General features: G+C 37.2%; 1 protein-coding gene and 1 pseudogene across 1 annotated transcript; one reads left to right on the forward strand and one right to left on the reverse strand.

Annotated features, from left to right (window-relative positions):
- Positions 1-3,801: 3,801 nt before the first annotated feature.
- On the forward strand, positions 3,802-7,339 carry LOC107791101 (protein trichome birefringence). Its single transcript, XM_016613097.2, has 5 exons — positions 3,802-5,108; positions 5,452-5,644; positions 5,749-5,942; positions 6,037-6,195; positions 6,388-7,339. Exons 1-5 carry the CDS (start codon positions 4,063-4,065, stop codon positions 6,737-6,739), a joined length of 1,944 nt encoding a protein of 647 aa, XP_016468583.1. The 5' UTR covers positions 3,802-4,062; the 3' UTR covers positions 6,740-7,339.
- A 4,161-nt stretch (positions 7,340-11,500) lies between these two features.
- Positions 11,501-14,213, reverse strand: LOC107791100 (homeobox-leucine zipper protein HAT14-like; annotated as a pseudogene).
- Between the last annotated feature and the right edge of the window lie 12,011 nt (positions 14,214-26,224).

Consider the following 26,224-nt stretch of genomic DNA (forward strand, 5'->3'; position numbering starts at 1 on the left):
CAAGATCTTCCCGGTGACAACTAAAGCTATTGTCCTCGGACCTGATTTCTACCCGCTTCATTTTCCATCTGTTTCCGGTTCCACGTGTCACGCTATCATATGATCACTTAATATAAACCGATTTTACCCTATTTAACGATATGTTACTATATCAGCGCATTTGATTGAGAGGTTTATTAGTTCACAAATGTATGAGTTGAGATGTTCAAATGGGAAAATTATTAGTTCCTTTACCGGGTTGGCAATTAAGTACAAATTTAAGTGGGTAGAAGGTCATTGTACTTACATAAAATTGTTAAGTATTTGAATTTTCAAAATCTTCGTACATCTAATTATGTTTGACTTAAATCCATAATAAGAGTATATAACTAATATATGCTACGGTCAGATAATTCGTCCTATTTCATTTCCCTTAATTGCAACACTGTCTATATTCTATACTCTCATTCTGGTTGGGCATATTTTGGAAACGTTATTCTCTAGTACAAGTCATCAAATAGAACATGGTACCCATAGAAAAATAGAACAGCCTTATGTCACGTCCTTAGTCATTAAATAAGTACACGTGCGACACTTGACAACTCACTCACGATCTTGCACAACTTGCTCACGTTCTTGTTATGCCAAGTCAGCCTTACTATACTCAAGAACGCTAAGGAATGTTAGAACATAGGAGAATTTCTAAAGGAAACTTTTGTATTAGAGAGAACTTGATTGTTTTGCTTGATGATTTACAAATGAATAACTCCCTTTATATACTAGTTTCATAGGGGCGAGTGGGTAAATAATAATTATTACACAAGGCCCTTATTATTTACAAGTAAGTCACTTATCTAGAATATTCTACATAGCTAGAATCTTCTAAGGACTTTCCTAGCAATTCTATGGGGTTCTAAGGTCTTTTATGAGAAATTTTCATATTTCTCTATAACCTTCCCACATGTGCTAGTCTATTTCATATGTAAGCTTCCATATGGAAAAAATATAGGACAAATGACACCTACGTAGCAGGATGATATGGCAGGTCATGACACTCTCCCCCACCCAATTTTGTGCGGCACTCGGCACAAAGCATCGACATGTACGCGCGCACCTCGCCTTGGCGTCGCCGGAGATCTTTGTTCATTATCCATGATGCTCTATGGAGCGGTTCGCCTTCCCATGTCACAAGGTACCAGTCACCTTTCTTCTTGCCCCATTTGTACTTTGGACGGCTAGCAATGATGGCCTCGATCCTCTGCCCATCGGATGTCTCTCCTTACTCTTGGCCTGAATCTCCCCATGACTCGACCAAGTCTAGCAGCTTCTCAAGCATCGGACCCCTACTTTCATTCCCTATTTGGCTGCCCTCCATGGTCCCAACCTTGCTAGCAAACTTGACCCCTCTGCTTGGTGCCTCATCTAAGTCCGATAGCGTGCCATCACTTTGTAACTCGCCATCCTCTTCAACTATGTCCGCCCAACGTTTATTGCTACCACCATGCTTCATTTGCATGTCGCCAAGATAGGATTTGGAATTCCCTACTTTCGGCTTAGATTCCAAGCGCATCCCTTCAATGCAGACGGTCCCTCCTGTGTTACCCTTGAGTGCCTGAGCAAAGTTTCCGATCATTGTTGCAAGTTTTCCCAACTCTAGACATTCATTTGCCCGATGTGATCCTTTGCTCTGATACCACGTTGTCACGTCCTTAGTCGTTAAATAAGTACACATGCGGCGCTCGACAACTCGCTCACGATCTTGCACAACTTGCTCATGTTCTTGCTATGCCAAGTCAGTCTTACTACACTCAAAATCACTAAGGAATGTTAGAACACAGGAGAATTGCCAAATGAAACTTTTGTATTAGGGATAACTTGATTGTTTTGCTTGATGAATTATAAATGAATAACCCCCTTTATATACTAGTTTCATAGGGGCTAGTGAGTAAATAATAATTATTACACAAGGCTATTATTATTTACAAGCAAGTCTCTTATCTAGAATATTCTACATAGTTAAAAGCTTCTAAGGATTTTTCTAACAATTCCATGGGGTTCTAAGGTATTTCATGAGAAATCTCCATATTTTTCTAAAACCTTCCTACATGGGCTAGTATATTTCACATGTAAGCTTTCATATGTTAAAAATATATACCAAATGATACCTAGCATGATGAGTAGCGGCGGGTGATGATACAAGCTCCAAATTTCCATAGCTGACGTCACGAGCCAACCGTTCCCTTTTTAGTTTTGGTACTGTCTAACTAAGCCTTAATGATTTTGACTAGACTAGATGCCCTCGTGCTTAGTCAGATCTACTGGTAAACTCAACTTTAATTAGTTCCATAGTATCTCAAAAAGTTTCTTACGTCATTATTAGATCTATCAAATATTTTCCATCCAAGGTAAAGTATGCTTATATCTATAAAAGACGGTCAAATACACAAAATATCTGTATTCACCTTTAAAGGTAATTCGAACAAATGATCACATCCCTAAAGATGTATACACAGCCTAATCTAGTATAAATATTAATGACGACTTTCACCAATCGAACTCATGACAATTTTACCCCTTTTATACGTTAGATCTTCGTAGTCCTAAAAACAAAGAAATGCCGTCCAAAATTTGGTACATCTATAATATTAATATGAAGAAGAAAAAACATTAATTAATTCCAAATAAAAAGAGAACAAAAAAAATGCCGCACGGTAAGCCAGAGCAGCACCCAACACATACAGGTGGAAGCATTTGAGATCTGGAGTTTTTTTAAAAAAATTGCTTTTTTCTTTTTCTCCGTTTTAAAATGCTATCTTCATCTAGTTGTTAGAGTTTTGTCTCCGAAATTCTCTCTGATGTTAGCCGCCAGTGGCATTCCTGCTAATTATCTCAAAACAAGTGGCATTTTACTCAAAGTGTCAACACAACATTGATAATTTTCTGAAAGGTAAACTAACTTTTACTTTTTTCGAGACTACTACGCCGACGCCTTTCACTTTACCCTAACACGAAGCTTTTGTGAAATTATAATTACAACATTCCCGAATTTAGTATAGTACTATAAGTTTAAAAACATATTAATCGTATTTTTTTCGGTCCATAATAAATAAAATTTATTTTTTAATATTAATTAGTAATAAAATTAATAATATTAATTTTTATTATCTCTTCACATAAACACACCTAACATATACTTTAATATTATTTACTTCAAGGGCAATATAAGAAAAAAATAATTAATTTATTTTTAAAATTTAAAAAAATAACTTATTTTGGACTATAAAAAAAATTAAAAAATTACTTATTATGAATCGGATAAAGTATTTCTTTTAACATAAAAGTTCACAAGTAAATCAAAAGATTCATTCATTAATTTTTTTCCTGTTTTTGTATGGATACATCCCAGTTAAGGATTTTTTCCTGCTTTACTCCAATAGGCAAAAATATCTGATTTTTTCTAACTTAGTGGGTGAACTTTTTTGTTTAATTTCGAAAATTTTAATCTTCGGTCGGTGTTTTTTTTATACGTCCTAAAAAAAATATTAAATATGAAAAGTTTTTAACTGTTTAATTTTTATTTATATTTTAAAATATAATTTTTTATTTATTTAATATTTATTCATATTTGAGATATTTATAGTCTTCAAGAGTAATTAATATTAAGGATAAAATAAAAAAAAATAATTAATTTAATCTTAAAATTTTAAAATAATAAATATTTTAAGATAACTATTTTTGAAAATTACTATAGATAATTTGAGACAAAGAATCATTGTACTATGTTAAATGAGATATTAAAAGAATAATGACAAATTCAGGTTTAAATTTGATGGGTGTTTTCTCCGTTACACATAGGTGTTATAACTATCTTTTTACTCACTCTCTGTCTCACATACATAGAAACACAGATTAAAAAGAGTCCATACCACACACCAATACTTCCAAAATCTCCCCTTCTCTCTCCATTATGAATTTGCTGTTTCTTTCTTATCTCTACTCTACACTCATCATTTACTCTTCTTCTTCTTTTGCCCTATGCAACAATAGATTTTGATCTATAATTCTCATTTCTTGCAAAAACCAATGGCTGAAACAGCAAAATATGCACCTATTAATGGTGGAACTCTGGTTACAGACTTGAAAACTCACTTCTCACTTCTCAAAACCAAAAGAAGTATTGCATGTGCATATGGTTTTGTGTTTGTTTTCATTGTTGTCACCACTTTCTTGGCTTTTACTCCTAATCCTAATAACTCTTCTTCTCCATGGTTTACTAACATTTTATCATTAAGCACTAGCAGAGAAGAAGATGGGACTTATAGATCTCACTTCTCTTCAATTTTCTCTAACCTTTTCCCAAATAATGTTCCAAAAACTTCAAACACCAAATTTGAGCAACCCCATTTGAATAAAGAGCCATCAATTGGTCAAAAACATACTCATAATAATGAGTCTCATGATAAAGTTGGAATCTTGGAAAAGCCCTTTAATCAAAGTGCAATTTTGGACCCAAAGCCTTATGTAAATGTTACTTTACTAACAAATTCTTCTGTGTTGAGTTATAAAGAATCCTCAGTTGTGAAGAATCAGACTCAAAGTAAAGATTTTGATGATAAAGTTGGAATCTTGAAGGCAAATCAGAGTGCAATTCAGGCTGCTAACTCTCCTTTGAATGTGAATCAGACACAAAGTAAAAATTTTGATGATAAAGTTGGAATTTTGAAGGCAAATCAGAGGATAATTCAGGCTACAAAGTCTCCAGTTAATGTGAATCAGACTGAAAATTCAGTACCAAAATCCTCTTCTGGGGACAAAAGTGCAAACGGGAATGGAGAAAAGGGAATTATAGAGAAGGAAGTGAAGAAAAATTTCACTTCTTCTTTGGTGAAGAAGCAGAGAAATGGGACAAATTTGGATGTGTCAGTGAAGAAAGGAGATGAAGATTTGGTTAAGTCTTTGTTGAATTGTGATTTCTTTGATGGGAATTGGGTGACAGATGAGTCTTATCCTTTGTACAAACCTGGTTCTTGTTCTCTTATTGATGAGCAATTCAATTGTGTTGTCAATGGTAGGCCTGATAGTGGTTACTTAAAGATGAAATGGAAGCCCAAGGCCTGCAGTCTTCCCAGGTAAATTGTGCAATCTTTGTGCTCTTAAACTTTTTTTTTTCCACATTTCTAATTAGGAATTTATTTTGATGATTGAACTGCAAATATGAGACTTCAAAGATTCTGTGCTTTTAGAATTTGGATGTACTTAAGGAGTTTTATAGCTAACGGAGTGTGACAAGTTCTGCTGTATAAACTAAACTATGACACCCTTTCATTTTGATAAAGTTAATCTCATTCATCAATTATGTAATGTATATGCAGATCATTACAGGTATATGTGCTATGTTTTCTTGATTTAGGGAATTTAGTATCTTTGGCAATGGTTAATTGTTCTTATGGTAGATTTTGGAATGATTGACAGATTGAATGCCACTCATATGCTGGAATTATTAAGAGGTAAGCGGCTGGCATTCGTTGGTGATTCTCTCAATAGGAACATGTGGGAATCCCTTATTTGCACTCTTAGAAACTCCGTCAAAGATCAGAAAAAGGTTTATGAAGAATTTGGAAGACACCATTTCAGGACAGAAGCTTCGTATTCATTTATATTTGAAGTAAGTTATCTGATGTAGCCAGATTCATTTGTTACATTAGACTTCACCATCATATGTTTATAATCTTATGAAACCTTTCAATTTTGATATGTAAAATTTTTCAGGACTATAAATGCAGAGTGGAGTTCTTTGTGTCTCCTTTCTTGGTTCAACAATGGGAAGTTGCAGATAAAAAAGGAGGGAAGAAGGAAACGCTTCGGCTTGATTTGATTGGAGAGTCTGCTGAGAAGTATAAAAATGCAGATATCATAGTCTTCAACACCGGTCACTGGTGGACTCATGAGAAGACTTCCTTAGGGTGAAATCTGTTGTGTTTTTCAACATACATAATCAAGTTGTTTACTCTTAAATAACTGTAGATTAAACAATGTTGAAATTGTTGAATATTTCAGGAAAGACTATTATCAAGAAGGAAGTCATGTGCACCGCCAACTAAATGTGGTTGAGGCCTTTCGAAAAGCATTAACAACATGGGGAAGATGGGTCGATGCTCATATAAATCCCAAAAAGACAGTTGTTCTCTTCAGAGGTTATTCTGCTTCTCATTTCAGGTAATAACACAAAATTTAAGACCAAATCACATTTACTTGTCGAAAGCTCGTGTTCTTTATTGTTATTATTAGTACCACTTCGCGACTACTTAATCGATAACAACAATGTCATAACCTAGTTGTTGATTTTCCTATTATCATGTATCATTGTTTTCATCACCATTTACCGTAAAATATACAACCCTTTCACAGTGGCGGGCAATGGAATTCTGGCGGGGCGTGTGACAGTGAAACGGAGCCAATAAAGAACGACACATATTTGACACCGTATCCATCCAAGATGACAGTATTAGAGCAAGTCTTCAAAGGAATGAAAACTCAAGTTTCCTATCTCAATATCACAAGAATGTCAGACTATAGAAAAGACGGTCACCCATCGATATATAGGAAGCCGAATTTGACAGACAAGGAAAGGAAATCACAATGGAGGTATCAAGATTGCAGCCATTGGTGCCTCCCTGGTGTACCTGATGCTTGGAATGAGCTGTTATATGCTGAACTTTTGGCAAGACAACACCAGAGACAACAGCAGAAAAAGTCATAGGTAAACAAACACTTACATGATGCCCATGTTCATTTGAAATAATGAGTCAAGCCTATAGAAAATGTCCAGGCTTTTTTGTCTTTTCACATGTCTATATAGGAGAAAAGAACAAAGAAACTACCTGAAGAAAATCCAAGAAAGAGTACTCTTAGGGGTCGTTTGGTTAGAAAATAAGTTATCCCAGGATTAATTATCCCGGGATTAGTTATCTTACTCTAACATAGGGATAAAAATAATACTATAATCCCGAGATTAGTTATACCGCGGTTACCAAACGCTGGATAAACTCATCTAAAATCTCAGGATTAATTATCATTTATCTCTTTTGCCAAGCGAGCCCTTACGGAGTAAATTATAAGTATATGAGAGGGAGAGGGAAGTTTCTCTTGAAACAAGAGATCTGTCCTTATTCCTTACTAGTATTACAGGAGAGTAAGGAGGAAATTTTGCTGTTAAATTATGTAATTTTCTTTTGCTATAAAGTATTTTCAAGTCTTGAGGGCTCGAAAAGTGTAAATTCTCAGTAATTTTATTTATTGAATAATTTAAGGAATTGTACTAAACTACTAGTAAATTCTTTTAGTCCATCTTACGTGTTAATGGTTGTGGAGTCATGAGTTTCTTACCTTTATATTACATTATTGTATCTTGTCAAAGATGTGTTCAAGCTTTTTTAAACATAGCATTTTCTTAATTATTTGTTTTCCATTAAAGGGGTTTTGAATAATTGATGTTGACTATGACATCTGCGCTTGACTGTGACGCTAATCTTTTTATGCTTTTCATGAGAGCTTGCGTGTCACTCTAATAATTTGGAAACTAATTATGTATGTATTAGAGTACTTTGTTAGTACTACTTTAGTACCTTATATATGTTTTTCACATGGGATGTTTTGACTATGAGTTTTCAATACTTGTTTGAATGTCGAAAAATGTGGGTGTTCAGCATGTTGTTGAACTATCTTAGCTAAGGGATTGTTTGGTTTACTTGCTAGTTATGCGACGATCATAAATGCATGAATTATTTATACATTGATTAATAATGAAGCAATTGTTATGTTGTGATTACTTATTTTAAAAGGCATTTTGTCTTTAAACAGTTTAATTTGTGTATCGTTAACACATAGGGGTCGCTTGGTAGGGTGTATAAGAATAGTGTTGATTAAGGTGTATTAGTAATGCAGAGAATAGTAATGCATGAATTAATAATGCAAACATTAGTTATGCAGAGATTATTTTTTATCCATAGTTTGGTGTAGTGTATTAAAAATTAAATACATTGCATAATTTTTAAGAAAATTAGTTGTTTACAAAAATGCCTTCCATATTCCATATCCTTCTATATTCCATACTAATGCATGCATTAATAGCTTTGGTATTGCTAATACCATGGTTTGCTATGCATTATCTGTACATAGGATAATACAAAATATGATGTATAACAAATGCTTGTATTAGTTATACATAAGTTGAAAAAATGTACCAAACAAAATATTACTAATATGCAAAGCTAATGTATGCATTATTTTTTCGAACGCACTCCATCCATTTCATATTAGATGAGGTACTATTTTTTTAGTTTGTTCCAAAATAAATGATACATTTTTAAATTTGAAAATAATTCAACTTTAAACTCTTTATTTTACTCATTTTACCCTTAATGAGAAGCTTTTGTAACAACATAAATGTCATGGCTCTATAAAATTTTTACCCCTTAAGCTTTTAAGATCACAAGTTTCAAAAGTCTTTTTTTTCCCCTTAAATTCCGTACCGAGTCAAACTACCTGATCTAAATTGAAATGGAGTGAGTATATGGATTTTTGCGAGCGATTATTTCTTTCTTCTGCATACAATCAACTAAACACTTGTGCTCCATATTATTTTATGTGAACTTTTATGCTAAGATTAATTATGCCAATATAACCAACCGAATGACTCCTAAAAGTTCATAGTTCGATAAATATCATGAGTTTGTGTTGATATTAGTTATGTTAATACTTATAGGTGTGGATAAATTTTTACCTTATTGATTATATCAGTGCAAAAGGTGAAAGAAGAAAAAAGCATGTCACTCGGACTATGATTGTTGTGTCTTAGTCACGACTCACGAGTTGTAGTAGATGGACCTAAAATTATAATCAGGGAGCAAGATACAGACAAGTGACATTGTGATTCTAACCAAGCTTCTAAAATTAATTTATTTTGATTTTTTTTTCTAAAGTATCTTTTTAGCATTTTTGAGCGGTATTAATATTTGATCAAGATTTTAAAAATTATTTTTATGTGTATTTTCTGATAGGCTAGGTGGAGTAGTCGAGGTTCATCAAAATATTTGACGGGTTGTCATAATTTTACGAGTAATGATAATTGGCACGGAATTTTTATGGTTGCTTTATTTTTGTGCAATTGGCTACAAAATACTAGCACCAGAATTTTTCGCATTGTAGCTGAAAACTCTGGTGATTATCAGGATTCTTGGTGCTTTGAAATTCTTACCAGCATGCTTTAAAATTGACTACTTTCCTAAAATTTATCTTAACGGGATTAAAATATAAATGGTAGTTTACTCATTTATGTTTGTATCAAGACTGAACATTTAGATTTACAAAGACATCTAAATGGGCCTCCAAACTGGTGATTTGAAGCCCATTCTCTGGTGGAACTTGTAAATATGTTGGACCTCACCATGCTGATGATAACTGATCTAAAACTGTAGTTCTTACTTGAGTTGAACTATATTGCCGATGTTGTTGCACCAAATTCGTCTGTTTTCTGGAGGAATTGTATACATACGCCCCCGGTAGAAATGATCCAGGTAGCCATTCTAAAGGGGTGTTATTTAGAAATTAATCAGTGTGTTCTGAATTTTGCTTGTACTTGTTGGACATCATTATCAAGAAAACTAACTAGTTCTGGCTAAACCCTAAATAGCATTTCAATTCTGTTTTCCCTTTTTGCTACTAGTTCTTGTTGGACATCATTATCAAGAAAACTTCTCTTTGTGAACCATCCAGTCTCTAATCTCAAAGATTCTGAAATTAACTCTGTTGTTAGCTTTCAGAATGTACCAAAAAAAAATTGACACGTTTTGAGCAGCATTTTATTAATTAAGTAAAGAAAGAAATAAGGTCGGGGGTAATATAAGATACACTATTCATAGATTAACAGTTCAAACCCATAAAAATATTCAATTTTTTGAAAAAGGGTTTTACATTTGCCCCATATCTAACGGTGGATAGCGAAGATATAACCTACTTCTGTCACCTCTATTTTCTGTCGATGGGTTATCGCACAATCTTTCAAATTTTTACTGAGTTTAAATTCTATGTACTACTGTATAAAAAATATGTACATAATCAAATTATTTATAAAGTAATATGTTATTCTCTCCAATAAATACTTGCACAAATATATATACACATATCAGACACAACATGCTTCTACTATATATGTGTATCACTCTTTTATTGTCTTTCGTGGGAGGGGGGCAAGAATGATTAAAGAGTACTGTCCACCTTTCCATGATTTAAAAGTTCAAACAAGGTATAAGGTTGATGTCACATTTATGTTGGAAACCAATATCTTGTGAAGTAATAATAAATAAGTTTACGTACTGTACTCTTTAACTTATCATTAATGGCTTATAGGGAAAACTGTCTCCTGATTTTTCTGATCTCTGTAAATATGTTCTTTGTACCTCATTGAGCCATTATTCTCCTTACTATTGCATTTATTTCTCTTGACATTTTCTTTTTAACCGAGATATATAGTTTCTAGCATTTGATTTGACAAACGAGAAATTTATTTAAAAAATCTACCTTATTTCGCCAGAAATGAACATGTCATTTCAATCTTTTACGTTTTGTGATCTTGTATAGGACGATATATTAAACTTATATACAACATTGTTTTGCTCTATATTTAGTACTCGATGACTTAGTAATTTTTTTGTTTGCATATGCTGTTATAACATGAAAATAAACTTCCATTGATTTTCTTTAGTAAATTTGTATGAACTATACCGTTTTAATGTACCTTTTCACCATTTTCATAAATTTTCCAATTTTGGCATATATTTTTATTTTTAAAGATTAAAAGATATATATGCCTCGTATCTTGAGCACCCTCATATGATGAAATTTCGCACTCCTTGTCCTTCTCTTATTAAACATTATACCCTATTATATTGATGAAAGACATGATGAAAAGAATTTATTGGCAATTTTCCGCTAACTTGAGAAAATAAAATCCAATTTACTCTTCGTTCTTCTTCATTCTCTTACATTTGAATTTTGCAATCATTATTTTAAAATATTTTGTCACTATCTTTGATAGATGGAAGAATGGATCTTAAAGTTTTTAAAATTTCACTAATCGGCCTTCTGACATATTATAATGATATTAATAATATATTTTCGTTAATACTGCGCCTATTGAAGTTCGAACAGATGCCAGCTGAAGTCCAAATTAAAATATATTTTGATCATCTCATAAGTAATACAGCTTGAATAAATATTTTGATAATCTTGCTAATCATATATGGCAAGTAAAGAATGGTTTACACACCCAAAGCATTAGCGATACTTAATTTGGATTATTCATCGAATAAAGTTGAGGAAAAGTAACTTATTCTTTCTTCTACAACATCAATTTTGAGCAATACATAGTGTTTTTTTCCTCCTAATTAAAATCTCTAAAATATTCCTAGACAAACAAACTTCCTCCCAATCTTAAGTCCCTATCTAGTTTTAAACTCGCCATGCATGACAAAGTATAGTTTATAAGAAAAGAAAAAAAGGAATCTTTAGTTGAAAAATAACAACCAAAAACACCTATGTCAAAATCCTAACATGTACATTTTGTTAGGGAGTGTTTACCTATATAGAATACCAAATACAACAACAACTCAGTATAATCACACTAGTGGGATTTAGGTAGGGTAGTGTGTATGCAGACCTTACCCCTACCGTGGGGTAAAGAGACTGTTTTCGATAGACCCTCGGCTCCCTACCTCCAAGAACTCACCGCCTTGCTCTTGGGTGCTTGAACACCAAATAAAATTAAAAAAAAGAAGATTATGAAGCAGCCTGAGGAGCCTGAACTTGGGCTGGTGAAAATGGGAAGGGTCCTGGTTTAGCCAGAGTAAGCGTCGTGTTTGCGGCGGCGGCGGCAGAAGCAGCGGCAGCGGAGCTAGTGGCGGTGACCACGCGTTCACAAGATGGGCACATAGTGAGAGTGGTGGCAGGAAGCTGCATATAAAAAGGTTGAGAAGATTTTAAAGCTCTTAATTCTTGAAGCTCTTTCTGCAGTCTCTTATTCTCTTCTGTCAGTGTCTCACAGCACTTCTTTAAATACTCACAATCTACCTCTGTCTGCTTCAATTTTGTCCTGTCATTTTTTCAAATAAATATCTTTCTTAAATACACAAACAATAATGTAAAAATTGTCAATATTGTTTAATCAATGGCAGTAGGCTAGTTATCATTTTTATCAAACTACGAATTAATTCTAAGTGAACTTATATATTGTGTACATACTTTTTACATTGTCATATACAGAACTTAAAACTAAATACAGTAACTTTTACTGCCATACTAATGCTTACCTTGCTCTTCTGTTTTGGAACCACACTTCCACTTGTCTTGGACGAAGGTTTAACTGCTTTGCTAGAGCAAGCTTCTGTTTCTGCAATTACAGTTTTGTATTTTCCAAAACATCAAGAATAATACCAAGAAAATGAATTTAAGAAAATAACATCTAACATATTGTATTAAATTATTAATACTGTATAGATGATTAACGTCATGATTTTAGGATTTAACATATATAAGCTGTATAAATCAATATGTTATAGCGGATAAAAAGTCAAGAAAAGAATGATAAGAAGTTTGACTTACTGGATTGAGAGTGTTGTGTTCTTTGAAGCTTTCTTCAAGAAAAGCAGATTGTTCTTTTGTAAGTCTAAGCTTTTTTCTGGCCGAACCATCTTCTTCATCACTAGCTCTAGAAGAAGAATTACCCCATCTTTCTACATCTCCTTCACTCTCTCTCTTCCCTAATAACATATTTCCATTTCTGTATATTGGAATGTTCACTTGAAAAGTTGATATTGCACTGTTCGGAGATGACAACGCCGCCCCTTCCTCAGCCTCCTCCGCCACTAACTGCCGCCGGTTCATGTTCAACACCTTTCCCGCTGGTCCAGGTTCAGCAGCTACTGTTGAATAGTTCGTAATATGGAAAAGGTGTTAATCAAAGAGTTTAACTTAAATACTTTTGCAGTTAATCTACCTTTTTTTTTAAATTACAAATCTCATTTTATATAAAAGATTACTTGTAAATGTTTTTTTTGGATTACGTGATAAAATAGAAAAGACATTTGTTTCAAAGAAGTCCCTAACCTTTTGAAATCATGTTCTATAAATAAGAAGGATGTTGACACTTCATATAGAGAAGAAGATCAGACAAAAATTACATCAACCAACTTTAAATAACTGTAAATAACATTCATGTTGTATCTCCAGAATTAAAGTGTTCTACATCAAGCTCTTTTTTCAATATTTTCCTATTCTTTCAATTTTCTAACAAAAATCATAATTATGTTTGATAGACAAAGGGATCACACAAGTAACATGCTATAACTTCAAATCTTTTCTAAGCCCTAGGAGCAATAAGATTTACTTAAAAAGAGCAAACAAAGATGGTACGTTTGATGTTTTTTTGAAAAACCTCACAAATACAAGTATGTATAACATGGTAACACCCCATCACCAATGGCAGAATTAGAATTTTTACCAAAAAGATCCAAAATATAATGAAGAAAACATACAAAGAAGCTATCAACATATAATATATATGCATAAAGAATGAAATCTATCTATCTATATAGTGTAATTTTCTAGCGAATGGGAGAAAGGGTGACTCCTCCCCGCGACACACAACCACCCACATAATCCATATGGCAGAAAATTTTAAAAAAATAAATTATGCTAAAGCTCAAGTTGGACAAAGAAAACAACAAACAAGAAGAAAGAAAAAAGGTTGAAGGGGTGAGAGAATTTACTCACTGTTTTCAGTGAGCCAAGGAAAGTGAAGCTGTGAAGATGTGTCCCTAGAAACTGGAGAAAAAGGCAAGAGATCAAGCTGAAGCAGTGGATCTGATGACCCTTTACTTTCGTGATCTTCCTTTAAATCCTGGCTCCGTCTCTATTTATTTTTTCTGATTTTATCTTCATTGCACTTACCTAAACCCATGCAGAACCCTAAATCTTTGCTGCTATTCAGCTTCTCATGTAAAGAAGAAGAAGATGATGACTTTTCAAGAAACAAAAATGATTTTGGGGTATCCCCTCCTAAGCTCAAAGCTAACTCCATGGAAGAAACAAGAAAGGAACTTTTGGATATGGGAAATGGGAATTTAGTTTTGAGTTAAAGAAGGGAGAAGAAAAGGAGGAGTTGAGGGTCAATTTAAAAGAAGGGTTTGTCCAATCCTTCTTTTAATAGTACTTTTACTATGTGTACTTACCACACAGTGAAAGATAACAGGGAATTAAACCTCAAAAGGCTCTTTAAATTCTTTATTTTTTTTATCAATCTGATTTGCGGAAAATATACTCGTGGAAGAGCGCACGTGAATTGATATAAATATACAACGGTTATACTTACCAAGCCGTTGTATAGATCATACCAGCATAATATGTTAAGTGATTTAAAGCGGTGATAATATAGCGTGAACTTGTTTAATAGGGTACGGATATTAAGAAAAACATAAAGATTTTCCAAGGTTGTAGTCTTAAAAATATTATAATATTTGTATGGAGGTAACTTATGATTTGAAATATGTTATAATGCTATAAAAACTTATTATTAAGAGTAAAATAGGAAGTTTAAATCAAAGTATTTTTAAATTTAAAAATGTATCATTATTTTTTAAAGGGTTAGAAAAATAGATTCACATAATTGAAACGGAGGGAGTACTTCATTGACCATAGTTACATGAGAAAAATATATATGCAAACACATGATATGCATCTATTAGTTCGATATACCTACTTGATACCATTAGGCTTTCACCGTAAACTATATTGATTATACGAAAAAGTGTACAATATCTGTATACATATAACTTAAACCGTTCTCATATTTGCATCTGTATACATATAACTTAAACTGTTCTCATATTTGCTGCGTGCTCGGAGTTTCAAGCTATTGAGGCGATTAGTTATAGTTTAAAATTGTGCGTGGTTAATCTAAGTGAGTGAGTTAATTTGATCAATTCACTTATGAATAAGTTCACAATATTCATTCAATGCGGCGAGTTTATTAAATGCCGATCATGGCCCTCTAATCTAGCCGTCACAACTTTCGCCTCTAAATATAAAATTAAATGTAAGCCATTTACACGTTTAAATTATTGTTTATCCGTAAAACGGTACAGTTAAATTTATATGTGATTTATAGACTCAATGGGGGCCATTGAAGAATGTGTAACGACAAGCTATTAATGCCATATTCTCTGTACCGTTATAGAATATGTACTTAATGTTATAGAATATTCTCCATTGAATGTTACCGGGTGACAGGAATTTATTTGTCTTTATGAGCAACATTCCCTTCGGGGACAACCGAGATTGCTGCCTCCGGGCTTGATTTCCACCTGTCTCGCTTTCCACATGTCTCCGGTTTCACATGTCGCTCAATTATGCAAGTATTTAGTATGAACATATTTCGCCCTATACAAATAGTCCCCTTGCTTTCCGGTGTCACATCCTTGTATCACCGGGAAGTTGGTGAAGATACCTTTCTTGGCGGAAAATTCTCTGACCCCCTCAGAAAAATTTCTAACGGCTGATTAGACGCACGCCTATGCGCATTTAATGCCCCAAGCACGCGCCATCCCATGATTCAACAACACTTTTGCCGGTTCTCGAGGTAATCATGGCCACGATTTTAGCCGCCTATTCATTTACTTATATGCATCAATCTTCTTCTTTTACACTTCATAATTTTTCAAACTCTCTCAAACTTTCTTTACTCAACTCACTCTTGCTTTCAACCTTCTTCTTGAGAGAAAACCCTTATTTCCCTTTGTTAACTATGGCTTCTTCTTCCAAAAACTCTAGTTCTTCAAAGAACAAAGAAAGTACGGATGTTGCTGCTCCTCCTACGGTGAGCACCATTATCCCCAGAAAACTTACTACGACTAAGGATTTCGAAGAGAAGTCCCCTTCTGCTAACTCCCGCACATGGGCTGTTGGAGTATATCCTTCTTCCATCCGTCCTTCTTGCATCCCTGTCGTGAAGGAAGAGTGTGGTTGCCAAGATTTGAACATCATTTTTCTTGACCTAGCGGAGCGGGTAACCTTATCCAAGAAGGATTTTACGTACGTTTACACGTACCCCTTCACTTTGGGCCCGTTCTCATTGAGCGGGGGGCTTGACTCCGTTATCTTGGAGCTTTGCTTCCGTTACCAGGTCTCCTTGGCACATGTGAGCCCTTCTATGTGGTGGACGGTCGCCTGTCTTTGGCGTCTATGCCAGGAGACGGGGGAAGAGCTCTCCCTGGCTCGACTGATGAATTTATTCCCCCAAGATTTTTTGTGGGGGAATGATAAATTTGAGCAAACGTGGTCACCATGCTCTACTCACCAGCATAGATAATGACAATGATCATGGATGGATGGAGCGATTCGTTGTAATTGCCACCAAGGACATCATCCCGGCCACAACTCCATCCTTTCCTGAATCATGGAATCGTACACGTAAGTGCAACGTATGTCCTTTCTTCTAGTTAAAGGTTGTTCCATTCTATCATTGATCCTTCTTTTTCATTATTTCAGCAACTCGGTGGACACCATCAGGGGTCGAACTCTTGGACCAGTGAGTCCAGAAGATTTTGGATCTCACCACGACCGAGACCCGCCGGTGGAAAGAATTGGCCCTCAAATACGGGAGGAAGGCCAAAATCATGGTAAGTTGATTCTCGAACTTATCTTGTCTTCATCCACATATAAGAAAATCGGCTAATTTTTCCCTTTGTTGAATTCAGATCTTCTACAGGGATCTATTACCGTCCCCGAAGAGGACGTTTTAGCTGATCCCACTGATGCGGTGAGGTTGCTGCAGGAGGAGTTCACCCGAACGGGTGTCACCGAACCTATTTCCGGTGCAAGTGCTTCCTCTCGGAGTCCCCGGCTGGAGAACAAGCAACCAAAAAGGCGACGTTCCTCTACAGCCGAGGGTAAAAATAAAAAGGTAAACATCGCCGCACTCGAGCCAGCTATAGACACTGTGGTGATTGATGGTGATGGAGAAGCCAGTGATAAGGGGGCTTCTCTACATAGAAGACAATGGCCTTCATCATCTCAACATAATGCTCAATCTGCTGAGCTAATAATATCAATCGATGACGACACCCAGGCGCTCTGGGGGAGTTTGATATGGTGGAAGATGCCAACTCTCGTTTCTGAGTTCTAGTCGCTGCTCCTCAACCCACAACGCCATCAACTTTACCTCCTTCCTCGCCAATCATGCCTTCGCCACCACCAACTGCTACATCATCTCTACGGGCCATAGTCACTCGAGAGGATGATGTCCCTCCTCCCCAGTCCCCAGTCCACGGAAATTTGGGGCATAATTATTTGGCCCCCTCCGAAGATCCTTAGAGGAGGAAGAGTGTTTCCTTCTCGGTTTCTTCCAGATGCCATTTGTTGTCCCGGCCAGTGAAACTTGCTAATAACGGAAGCCTATGGCTTGAGAGAAAGACAAAAATAAGATACATCTCTCGAGAGAGAATGTATGATAAACAAGGCCTTGCACAACGCAGCAACGGTACTATCTTTATTCCTTCTATTGATTCTTCTAGCTTCGCTAAGACAAGATTTTTGATTTGAACTTTTGTTTTGAAGGATAATTTTCTTTCTTTCGAGGGTATTCAAATGTTGATCCTTGACAAAGAGAAACTCACCTCCGAGCGGGGTCAACTATTGGTCGAGCGGGATCAAATTGCTGCCTGCCTCCCAGAACTGGAAGCACAAGTTGCCGAGGTCGTTGAGTTAGAGGCTCGGTTACAGCAAAGCGAGCAAGAGGTAGTAACACTCAGCCAAGAGGCCACCCTGTTAAGGGTACAATTTGAAGAAGCCAAGGCAAAGTGGGTCGAGGTTCAAAATGTCGTTCTTGCTGCTACCGATCACGAGGTTGCCTCTACTGAAAGACTAAACAATTTGGAGACAGCCTTGAACTCCAATGCTAAAGAAGTTGTTGCTGCTGAGGAGAATCATGCCACGATGGAGGAGAAGTATAGGAAGGTCATGGAGCATAATAAAGTTTACAACTCTACTATCCGTGACCTCGACGTCAGCCTTCGGGCCATTAGATCTGAGCGGAATAACCTTTTGACCGAGGTTGACCAGCTTAAGGAAGAGCTTTAGCACCGAGCGGCCTCCCTCATTGTTGAGAAAACATACTCTATGTATAACATGAGGAGAAAAACCTTGGAAGAGGCCAAAACGGGTGTCATTGACTTTGATGCCGAAATCGCCAAGGCCCGCGAGCTGGAGTTAACTGCCTGTAGGGGTCTCCCGGTCCGACTTGATGCGACTGATTCCTCTGGTTCCAGTTTTGAGTTCTCGTGAATTGAAGAAGAACTTGAAGGAGATGATGATGATGAAGGTCAATACCTCGAACCGGCGGCCGACCCACCTACTTCTCCTGGGGGCGCAGATGCTTCTCTTCCCCCGGATTCCAGTGATGCAGTAGTTTTGCTTTTTGCTTTCTTTCCTTTTTGTTTTTTACTTCATACTTTTGTAATCGCGCTGCTTGGCACGCTGTTATATATAAGTACTTTTTTGTTTAAGTATTGAGCAATTTTTTTCTCTTGCATCAAATTATGCAAGGTTTCGGGTGTATTTTTCCCTGATAGCATTTGGATTCCGGGCATAAGTTCTTCTGGAATCAACCCTTTACTGTGAGGGTTTCATAAGAGAAGGACATTTTATGTTTACTGTGCTCTTGAAGAAGACATTTGATGTTCATTCCGACACTAGAATTTGAAGTATTTGTTTAAATTTCAAATGATAAAATTAATTCATTGTTCGGACAAGAAACAAGATAAAACTAAAAGGACTTTACTTTATTTCTTCCATTTTCAAAAGTACATAAGCATTCGTTGTGCTAAAAAGAAATTGCCACTACTTGTGGCTAATTTGTGCAACTTGTTTCTATGGGGCTGGGCCGCGCAGTCCCCGGTCCCGATGATACAACTTTATTCCCAAATTTCGTAGTCCCGGTTCATGTGGCAATTGTGTTGCCGTATTCTTATATCATTCCCCCGCTCCCCAATGTTAGAATGCGAATTTGAATACTTAAAGTCTTACTCCTTTGAAGATTCCACTAGTGAATGGTTGGATAATCTTTGGTTCGATAGCAAGCTTTGCTTCCCGTTAGGAACTTTACTACAGAGCCAAAAATTACCTAACTACCCTCCAGTGACTTGCACTCGTGAACGATCGGGTAATTTTTGGCCCGATAGCAAGCTTTGTTTCCCGGTAAGAACTTTGCTATCGAGCAAAAGACTATCTAACTGTCCTGTAGTGGCTCATTGCTTGCATGCCTTGCCATTTAAAGGTCTTATTTCGACTGACGAAGCTTCCTTCGTAGTATATTTTTCGTTGCTGCCTCGTTAAAAACCTTTCCAAAAAACCCAATTGGGACAAAAACTGGACGAATGGAAAAAGAGTGCAGCACATACTTTTAGTATAGACGGTGCTTATCAGCAATAGTATCATTTGAGGTGTACCACATTCTAGTTACTTGGAAACTTTACTCCGTCTTGATTTTCCAATTCGTATGATCCTTTCTCGGTGACAGCTGAAACCTGGTAGGGTCCTTCCCACGTTGGACCTAGCATTCCTGCATTGAGCTCCCGGGTGTTTTGAGTTACTTTCCTTAAAACCAAGTCTCTTACATTGAAATAATGGAGGTTGGCTCTTTGATTGTAATATCTTTCCATTCTCTGTTTTTGGGCCGCCATCCTTATGTGCGCCAAGTCCCTGCGTTCGTCGAGCAACTCCAATCTGACCAATAATGCTTCGTTATTTGTTTCTTCATCCGCCTAGAAATATCTTAAAATAGCTTCTCCTATTTTCATCGGGATCAAGGCTTCTGCTCCGTATACGAGAGACAAGGGAGTCTCCCTCGTGGTCGATTTTGTTGTTGTTCGATACGCCGATAGTACTCCCGATAATTCTTCGGGCCATATGCCATTGGCTGCTTCCAATATATTTTTGAGATTTTGGATAATAACCTTGTTTGTTGATTCTGCTTGACCATTTGCGCTCGACTGATAAGGTGATGATATGATTCTTTTGATTTTTAGGTTTTCAAGGAATTTTATGGCCTTTGCGCCTATAAATTATGGCATGTTGTCGCAGGCTATTTATTTTGGTATCCCGAACCTGCAAATTATATTCTCCCACATAAAATCTACCATTTTGCGCTCGCCATTTTTGTGTGTAAGGACCAGCTTCAACCCACTTAGAAAAGTAGTAAGTTAAAATTAGGAAAAATCTTACCTTACCGGGGGCGGCGGCAGCGGACCGACTACGTCCATTCCCCACTTCTTGAATGACCAAGGTGATAGAACCGAGTGCAATGACTCTGCCAGTTGGTGTACCAATGGTGCATGGCGTTGACACTTATCGCATTTATGAACATAATCCTTAGCGTCATGTTCCATCTAGGGCCAGTAGTATCCTACCCTAATCAACTTTAATACCTATGAGTCCGCACCCGAGTGATTTCCACAGATCTCTTCATGAACTTCTCTCATGATGTAATTAGCTTCCGAGGCTCTTAAGCATCAGGCCAACGGGCCTTGAAAAGATTTTCTAAACAGTTGACCTCCCCTAAAGCAGTATCGAGCTGCTTTTGTGCGCAGCGCCCGTGATGCCTTGGGATCTTCAAGTAGCTTTTCATGCTCGAGATAATCAATAATATCATTTCTCCAGTCCCAGAACAAATTGGTTGCGTTTACTTCATAATAGCCGTCTACGTCCAATACTGAATACATAAGCTGCACGATCGTACCAGAGTCCAATCCTTTCATTTTCTTGGACGATCCCAGATTGGCTAGTGTGTCTGCTTCCGTATTTTCTTCTCTCGGGATGTGGGTAATTGACCATTCCCTGAACAGTGTGAGAAGATCCTGGACTTTTACTACATATTGTTGTATTGCGTTCCTCTTTGGCTTCGAAGATCCCGTAGACCTGATTTACTACCAATTGGGAATCACATTTGATTTCTATGACCTCGGAGTCCAGTCCCCGGGCCAGCTCGAGTCTTGCAATCAAAGCTTCATAATCGGCTTCATTGTTAGTCAGAGGAACAGTTCTTATGGCCTGCCTTAGGGTTTCTCCCGAAGGCGTGATTAGCACTACGCCGAGCTCGGACCCTTTCACATTGGAAGCCCCGTCCGTGAACAAGATCCAAACTCCCGACGTCGATTCCGACACCATCACTACTTCTTTGATAGCCAAAGGTAGCAGTCCCGGACTTAAATAGGTCACAAAGTCGGCAAAAACTTGTGACTTAATCGCAGTTCTAAGTTTATACTCTATCTCAAATTCACTCATTTCGACTGCCCACTTGGCCAGTCGACCTGAAATTTCAGGTTTGTGAAGGATATTCCATAGGGGAAAGGTTGTCACCATGGCTATTGGATGACATTGGAAATAAGGCCTAAGCTTCTGAGAGGCGACCGCGAGAGCTAAGGCCAATTTTTCTAGATGTGGGTAGCGAGTTTCCGCTCCCGTTAAAATTTTACTAACATAATAAATAGGAGATTGCGTACCTTCGTCTTCACGGACTAAAACGGTACTTACTGCTACCTCTGAGACCACTAAGTAAATCAACAATTGTTCGCCTTCCTTCAGTTTCTATAATAATTGAGGGCTCAACAAATACCTTTTCAAATCCTTCATAGCCTACTGGCATTTCAGAGTCCATTCAAAGTTGTTCTTCTTTTTGAGAAGCGAAAAGAAGTGATGACATTTGTTCGAAGACCGGGAAGTGAATTTGTTTAAAGCGGACAGTCTTCCTGTCAATCTTTGAACCTCTTTCATGTTTGATAGTTGGTCAGGAATGTCTTTGATGGCCTTAATTTTATCGGGATTGACTTTGATCCCCCTTTGTGACACCAGGAACACTAAGAACTTACCAGAGATGACTCTGAATGCACACTTTTCGGGGTTAAGTTTCATGTTGTGCTTCCTTCGGATGTCAAAGGTTTCTTGCAGGTGTTTAATATGATCACTTGTGTTCAAGGAGTTATACAATATATCATCCATGTAAACTTCCATGATTTTCCCCATTTGTTTCTCAAACATTTTGTTTACAAGCATCTGATAAGTGGATGCGGCGTTCTTTAGCCCGAAAGGCATCACATTATAGCAATATGTGTCGGAGTTTGTTATGAACAAATATTTTTCTTGATCCTCTAGGTTCATCTTGATTTGGTTGAACCCATAGTAAGCATCGAGGAAACTCATTAACTCGTGCCCGGCCGTCGCATTAATCATTTGATCAATGTTTGGCAATGGGAACGACTCTTTAGGGCATGCCTTATATAGATCCTTATAATCTACACACATGTGAAATTTATTCTTCTTCTTGGGAACTACTACTACGTTAGCTAGACAGTGAGGATACTTTACCTCCAGTATTGAACCGATATCAAGCAAACGAGTTACCTCTTATTTGACAAATTTATTTCTGACCTCGGCAATAAGGCATTATTTCTTCTGCACTGTAGGGATGTTAGGATCCAAACTTAACTTTGCACTACCACTTCTGGTGGTATACCTATCATATCTGCATGCGACCACGCAAAATAGTCAACGTTAAATTTAAGAAATTCTATGAATCCTGACCTGAGCTCGGGGTTTAGTCATGCCCCCAAGTCGAACTTCATTTCCAAGAACTTTTCGAACAATGCGACTTGCTCGAGTTCTTCCGCTGTAGACTTTGTTGTGTCTATTTCTTCTGGTACATGAAATATCTTGGTACCTAATAAGGGTCCGATGACTCCTCCCCCGTGTTGTCTTCTTTTGATTCAGGTGTAGGCGTCGGTTCCAGTAATTGCTATACCGTATGTTCTTTCCCTTTGCTACTAGAAACTGAGACCGTGTTCATCTCCCTTGCCGCCGGTTGGTCTCCTCATATTTGTTTAATTCCCTCCGGAGTTGGGAATTTCAGTAGTTGATGATATGTTGACGGCACAACCTTTATCTCGTGTAGCCATGGTCTCCTAAGGATAATATTGTAGCCGATATCGCCGTGTACTACTTCAAAAAGGGTCGTCTTCATTATCCCTTCGGCATTCGTAGGCAACAGAATCTCTTCTCGGGTTGTCACGCTTGCTAAATTGAACCCGGCGAGGAGCTTTGTGGCCGGAATGATACTTTCGGTCAGCTTGGCTTGCTTCAGCACTCTCTATTGAATAATATTGGCTGAACTTCTTAGGTCCACTAAAACACGTTTAATTTCAAAATCTAAAACATTAAGAGAGACTACCAGGGCATCGTTGTACGGTAGTAAGAGTCTATCTACGTCCTCCTCTGTGAAGGTGATGTCATCCTCAATGACTTCCCAGAGTCTCTTGCTATGGGTCACCGATACCTTCAATTTGTTTGTTGCCGAGAAAGTTACACCATTAATCTTGTTACCCTCGAAAATCATGTTGATCGTCAAACGAGGGGGATCTCCTCCCGCTTTTGAGGGTTCCGCGTTATCCCGATTGTGGTCGTATTTGTTCTTAGCCCAGTCGCTTAAGAATTCTATGAGATGGACATTTTTCAGCAATGTCGCCACCTCGTCGCGTAAATACCGGTAGTCCCCAGTCCGGTGGCCGTTGGTCCCATGGTACTCGTACCATAAATTAGGATCCCTCTAACGTTGAAGTTGTTTCGGATAGCCTGGGGAAGGAGGAGTCTCGGGAGCCCGATATCTCCTGGTCCGACAATGATCTGTTATTCCGACCGCGATTAGCTCTCCTATCAGTAGTGAATTTATCAGCTGACCGAAAACCTCTGCCGCTTCCTTCGGCCCTTTCATAAAGCAAAAATCGACCTCTAGAAGACCGTCGCTCTGTGTCGAAATCATTCTTTGATTTCTCCTTATTCTTCTCCCGGTCCCAACCCTTGGTTGATGCCGGGAAACCGAGCTGGTCATCCTCAATTCTTATCTTTAATTCATACCGGTTATTGTACTGTTGTTGGGTTAGTCTGTACTGCTGATTTTGAGGTCCCCATTGCTGTCCACTTGCCTCTGACCCCCAAAATTATTGACGTAATTCATGTCTTCTCTGAAGCCGTTGTTATCATTCTCTCCACTCTACAAGCAAACATATGACTGATTTATGCAGGGAGTGCATGGACTCCATTTGTTGTGTCAACAATATGAACCTGTTTCGTGCCCATCTCATCAATTTTCTTTGTCAACAAGCTCATCCGGGTCATGAGAGTGGCTATGTTTTCTGCATTTGTATTGTTTGGGTCAAGAGCAACAAAATACACTATTGGAGTGAGTGTTATATCCCTCGCCATTCAGCCTGAATTTTGAACCATATTGTCAAGAAGAATCTTACACTCTGTGAATGATTTACTCAAGAATGCACCCCCGGTTGAAGCGTCTACATTGGCCTTCAGACTGTCAGCCAAACCCATATAGAATCTCTGTCCTAGCATCTGATCCGGGATGCCATGGTGTGGATACTTCACCAACATGCCCTTAAACCTCTCCCAGGTTTCCTACAAAGTTTCAGTTGGTTCCTGCCTGAACTGCAATATCTCATCAATTTGCCTTGCAGTCTTGTTGGGTGGATAGAACTTGTTTAAGAATTGCTTGACTAGTTCTTCCCAAGTAGCAATGGAGTTTATTGGAGCGAATTTAGCCAAGTTTGAGCCTCTCTAGTCACTAAGAATGGAAACAGTAACAATCTGATTGCTTCGGGTGTCACATTCGGCTGTCTTTGAGTGACACAAATTGATAAAAAATTCTTCAGATGTTATTGAGGGTCTTCGATGTACGACCCAGAGAACAACCTTTTATTCTGCAGCAAGTGCAACATGTTGTTGGTAATTTGAAACGTCTCTGCATGTATCGGAGGGACTGTAATTGCAGTTTCCAGATTATCAGCAGTTGGTTGCGCCCAATCATATAGAGCAGCTTCTGGCATAAGAGGTGTTACCACTCCGATGTTTGGGTCAACTTGATTATTTCTATTGTTCCCATTGACGTTCTCGACGTCACCCATTTCGATTTTGATTTGTTCATTCTGTTTTAGCTATTTGCTCTTCTTGTTAGCCCAATTTAGTGTACGGAATGCTTTCTCAGGATCTAAGAAACCTTCAAATAGTTCACCAGTTCTCAAGGAGCATCTAGGCATGCACCTGAGGCACAAAAGAATTCAAACGTGAGAATTTCAATGGAAATATTTTTAGTACCACGAAAAATTGATCTAAACTAAAAATCCTAGCAGTTCTTTCAAGTTGTAACGAATAACACCGTTAGTTCTTCGGCAACGGCGCCAAAATTTGATCACCGCCAACTATACCTTATAGAAAGGACTAAGCGGTCGCTGCAAAAATAATCCGGTTCAAGAGTTCGGAGTCGAATCCCACAGGGAACTAACCTATTTGCTACAACTTTTCAGTTCAATAATGATAAGCTCAGACAACTTTCAGAGTTCAAGAATTGATTTGTGAATTAAAAAATTATTTAACTAAGTAAAAATGACAATAAAAACTATCAATTAGGAAGTATGAGGTTGAATCACGGATAAAAGGATTTAGGATTTACGATTTCCCTAATTGTCGAATTAAGTCCTGGCACGTTAGCTATAATCTACCTGTAACACTCTCTAAAGATGATGAGTTCTTGTTTACCGCAATTATCTCTCGATCAATTACGATAATTTACTATAAGTATTCTCTCGAACTACTCTAGTTGACAATTTGCACAACTCATAAATATCGCCCAAAGTTTCGTTATCTCTAATCCCGCTTTTCAATTCAAGTAAAAAATTTTATAACTTACTCAAGAGTGGCGTTGTTCAACAACAATCTAATCAAGTATTCTTCTCAAGCAACACAAGATAACTAGACACGATTAATCAAGGGCCCTTCAATTAATCACAAGAAATATATAGTTGAACAATTAAAGAGTAAGAACGACTCAATTATATCAAAACGCAATCAAGACTTCATCTAACAATTGGTTCCATCAACCCTAGATGATGGGTTTAGCTACTCATAACTGTTTAAATAATCATAGTAATATCTAAATGCATTAAACTACAAATTAAAGGAAAGCAGAGCGAAAAACTCGAGTGATTCGTGCTTCCGAAGTATTCTGTAGCCTCTTGCCTCTTTAATGATGTCTAAACCTTCAAAAACTAACTTTTAGGGGTACTTATAGGGTAAGGGCCGG

Source organism: Nicotiana tabacum, chromosome 24, assembly GCF_000715075.1.
Source record: "Nicotiana tabacum cultivar K326 chromosome 24, ASM71507v2, whole genome shotgun sequence".
In the NCBI taxonomy this organism is placed as follows: Eukaryota; Viridiplantae; Streptophyta; class Magnoliopsida; order Solanales; family Solanaceae; genus Nicotiana; species Nicotiana tabacum.

What these genes read in the sequence shown, in the direction of transcription:
- LOC107791101 (XM_016613097.2), top strand. Translation starts at nt 4,063, where the DNA reads ATGGCTGAAACAGCAAAATATGCACCTATTAATGGTGGAACTCTGGTT. An exon ending in AAGGCCTGCAGTCTTCCCAG is followed by an intron (nt 5,109 to 5,451) that starts GTAAATTGTGCA and finishes AATGATTGACAG; the next exon opens with ATTGAATGCCACTCATATGC. An exon ending in CATGAGAAGACTTCCTTAGG is followed by an intron (nt 5,943 to 6,036) that starts GTGAAATCTGTT and finishes TGAATATTTCAG; the next exon opens with GAAAGACTATTATCAAGAAG.